The following is a 3,848-nucleotide window of genomic DNA, read 5'->3' on the forward strand; positions in this document are numbered from 1 at the left end:
AAAAAAAATGAGGGTTTTAGTGAATTCATACAATATGGTGTGTTACTAGTACTGTTCTATATAGTACTGCAGAGAATGCAATTGATTAAAATTGCAGACTCATTTATCTGAAACACCAAGACCACATTTTTTTTTAAATGTTACAATAGATCGAAACAAAGTGTTTACTTTACAACTTGTATGGTGCTCTATCTTAGTATAGGAGCAGTTACAAACAGCCTGGTTGATGTGCTGCAAACCCTTACACTCAGAGCAAGACTTAACCGTGTAAAAACCTTTACAAGTGGGATCTCGAGTCACCCTTGACCGATGGCCCATCATTGCGCTGCACCAAATAGTTATGAGGCGACTTTAGGAGGTGGAGATGGCTCTACTGTGCTCACTGTAAACCCCAGGGCCAATTCGAGCGGCTAACAGGAATAAAGCAGAATGTACTTTTGTGCTTTTTAAAAGCGGCTGACTTTCATGAAAGAAAGATGATGTTTGAAGAGAAATCTACAATTCAGTTGGCGTCTGAGGGCCTCTGTTTTTTTTTTTTTTGCATCAGCTTTCATGTATCCAATTCAGGTCCTTCCTCACTCAACATCGGCTGCATAAATGCTACATGCTTGTTGTGGTGGCTCTTTCTACCGTCTGCTGTGCAGGGAGAGAAAATGGGCCTTGAATTCTCTGGTTCGTATGTTGCGATGGGGATGACAGGAGGGTTGGGCTGTTTACAGCAGCTGCATCGGCACGGGGTGAGGTAGAGGTATACGAGGATGAGGACCATTGTCACCACACAGCCCACCAACGTTGTGTAACCTGTACTGAACGACTCCACTTCAGGCAAGAGCACCGTCACATTTATTTCTCTGGTTGCATTCAGTGCCCCTTTAATATCCGCTGCTGTACACACATACAGGCCCGAGTCGTTGACCTTGGCTGCTTGGATCTCTAAGGTACCATTAGCAAACAAGCTCATTAGAGTGTTGTCAATGTTGGACTGGGTGATGTCCCCCTGGCTGGGGGACAGCCATGTAAATGAGAGATTGGCGCTACTTAAGGATGTTTGGCAGTCCAAACGCACCCTTTGTCCCACTGAAACCAAAACCTTGGAGAGGAGCACTGTCACTGGCAGCGACACGGCTCTTTCCACGGTGCAGTTGCTGAAAAAGCGATTGTGTCGCAGGAACCGGATAGCTGCTCGGCGGTCTCCGTAGATGGTGCAAGTGTGTTCGTCTGTGAAATCCCTCAGCGAGTCATACCCTCGGAGATCCCAGTGCCAGAACATGCTATACATGGAGCAATCGCAAATAAGAGAGTTGTTATGAAGGTAGAGCCCCCGCTGCAACAGTCCCGGCAATGCTTTCACATCCTGCCATGGCAGATGGGTCATAAGGTTGGATGACAGATCCAGCATGGTCAGAAAAGGGTGGCTGTGGTCTTGGATGGAGAAGAACGGGAATTGTGTGATGAGGTTGAGGCTGAAGTAAGCCTTTTTCAAGCTGCTCAGACCCATCAGTGTGCCGGCCTCTACCTGTGTGATTTTATTGTTAAAGAGAATGAGCTCCTCCAGCCTCCACAGTCCCTCAAAATAGTGCTGCTCCACCTTCTGAAGCCTGTTGGAAGACAGGTCAAGATACCTTAGGCTCGAGGCATTCTGAAATGCCCCGTAGGCCAAGCTGTTGATCTGGTTGTGGGCCATCCAGAGGTTTTCCAGTCTGGACATTCTGCTGAAGCTGCCCGGACCCAGCCAAGACATTTGGTTGTGACTGACATCGAGCGTGTTGGAGAATGAAGGCAGCGACTTAGGTATCTTGGTGAGACCACTGGAGCTACAGCTCACTGTGTCGGATGTGCAAAGACACATGGAAGGGCAGGTCTCCTTAGTGGGGGGGGGGAGACAGAGGAGCAGCAAAACAGGAACCTGATTGATTCTGGCGATCATGTTTCTACAGCCTAAGCCTTTTAGCTTTGAATTTCTTCCAGCTTTCCCTGCATGGATGAGAATCACAATCAAAATATAATATTCACTGAGGCACCTTTGAGTATTACTAAAATAAAATGTTCAGCAACTACAGAAATTAGTCATTCTTTTTTAGCTCAAAGCTGTGGGTTGAGCTATCTTATAAAGCCAGGTTTATATGGAGACCTATTTATCATTCGGATTGAAATCATGTTTATGCGTGACGTGATCCATTTCGATCGGCCGTTTACTTGCTCCACCCTGTTAATCAGATCGATCGTGTTACAGCGGTGTGACACGCGGCGATTGACGTAAACATCACCTGATCTATCAAGATGGAGTTCGTTCATCTATTTAGCACAATATTTGCCATTGTTTCAACACTTATGAAAGCAGCATCTTCTATTAAAAACAAGCTACCAGTACTTTAAAACAAGTTCTCGTGTTGCAGATGAGCTCTGGTAAGACGCTGCCATTTTAAAGTGCGTATAAAACGACGTAACTACGCATTTAAGTCAAGACAGAGCATGCGCAGACTGGACGGCGCCTGGCTATTCCGATTGAACTGTTTACATGACACTCGTTTGGATTGGCAAAAGGAATATACCACCACTCCGAATGAAATCCCATTCAGATTCTGCCTTTTTATTCCGATTGGGGTGTTTATATGGAGCATTTTCATTCCGATTGGTCATTCAGATCCTTTCTAATCGGAATACATGGCTCCATGTATACCCGGCTTTAGTGGGATTTAAGTATTAGAACCTAAAAAGAAATACTTTACCTTAAAAGAGAAGATTTCTCAGTTGGCATCAGTTGACCTCCGGCAAGTGATTTTAAATAAGCAAACTTAATAGAAGGTCAAAAAGTTCATGCCACTTCTTGAAATGCGAACAATTTGTCCTCACTTAATCCCACGTATAACAGGAGAAAAAAAACCCCCTCAGAACCATGACTTGAAAATAAACTGCCAATTGACATGAAAGTCCGACTCAGTACAGCTTTTTCTTTGATGAAGTAGCATCCCCTCTGTGAATGCCAACAAATGGTGGTGTCTAATTTTTATCTGCTTCTCTGAGCCTCAATCCCGAGGCGGTGGAGGAACAATTTCATTGCTCCCGCCTGATTCCTCAGATTCTAGTTGAAGGTCTTCCTACTGGCTCTCTCCTGGTCCCAAACGAGGCTGCTGCTTACCAAACATTCTGCATTGCTTTGTGGTGTAGAACAAACACGACAGTGCTCTCTTAATCTCCCACAATCCCCTCCTCCTCCTCCTCCTCCTCCTCCACCGCCACCACCACGTCTCATTTACAGACCAGCCTTGTCTCCCTCTCTCGTCATTGAGTAATGATGCCGCTGTGGCCCGTTCTCTGCGGCTCACAAATATCAGCTTTCTCACCATGTTCTATTAATATTCAGCTTCATTAAACTTTTAGTATTTTGCTTACTAACAGATTTCGCCCAACCGTTAAGAATTTCTCATACATTTTAGAGGTTGTGGGTTCATCTTACTGTTGGCAATGAGTCTATCAATACTAAATTCCCAATTTTAGTATGACTGTTCCTGATATAGTGTCCATAGTGTGTATAAATGATCAATCACTAGTTTAGAAATCGCTCCCACTCCGACCCACCCCATTTGGTTGTGTACTACACTCTAAAAACATTTGGGTTAAAAATAACACAATTTTGGGTAAAAAAAATTGACCGATCTACTAATTGGGTCAATTTGACTGACCTTCTTGCATTGTTTTGTACAAAACTGCCCAAGTTTTTGGGTTGTTCTGTACAAAACATTTTTTGGGTTTTTACCTGCAAAAAACAGCCGTAAAGTTGGGTCAAATTGATCCAAGTAATGGATCGGTCCATTTTTGACCGCAAATTATGTTATTTTTACTCCAAC

At 44.2% G+C, this 3,848-nt stretch overlaps 1 protein-coding gene across 1 annotated transcript; it reads right to left on the reverse strand.

Moving 5' to 3' along the window:
* Positions 1-543: 543 nt before the first annotated feature.
* Positions 544-3,150, reverse strand: LOC147153503 (amphoterin-induced protein 3-like). The gene is given in 3 exon segments (XM_086031030.1): positions 544-561; positions 563-1,974; positions 2,730-3,150. Coding segments are annotated over 2 exon segments (1,383 nt in total). The 5' UTR covers positions 1,928-1,974; positions 2,730-3,150.
* Positions 3,151-3,848: the final 698 nt, after the last annotated feature.

The sequence above is a fragment of the Filicampus tigris genome, chromosome 1 (assembly GCF_054856515.1).
Source record: "Filicampus tigris isolate MCC_2025a chromosome 1, RoL_Ftig_1.0, whole genome shotgun sequence".
Taxonomy (NCBI): Eukaryota; Metazoa; Chordata; class Actinopteri; order Syngnathiformes; family Syngnathidae; genus Filicampus; species Filicampus tigris.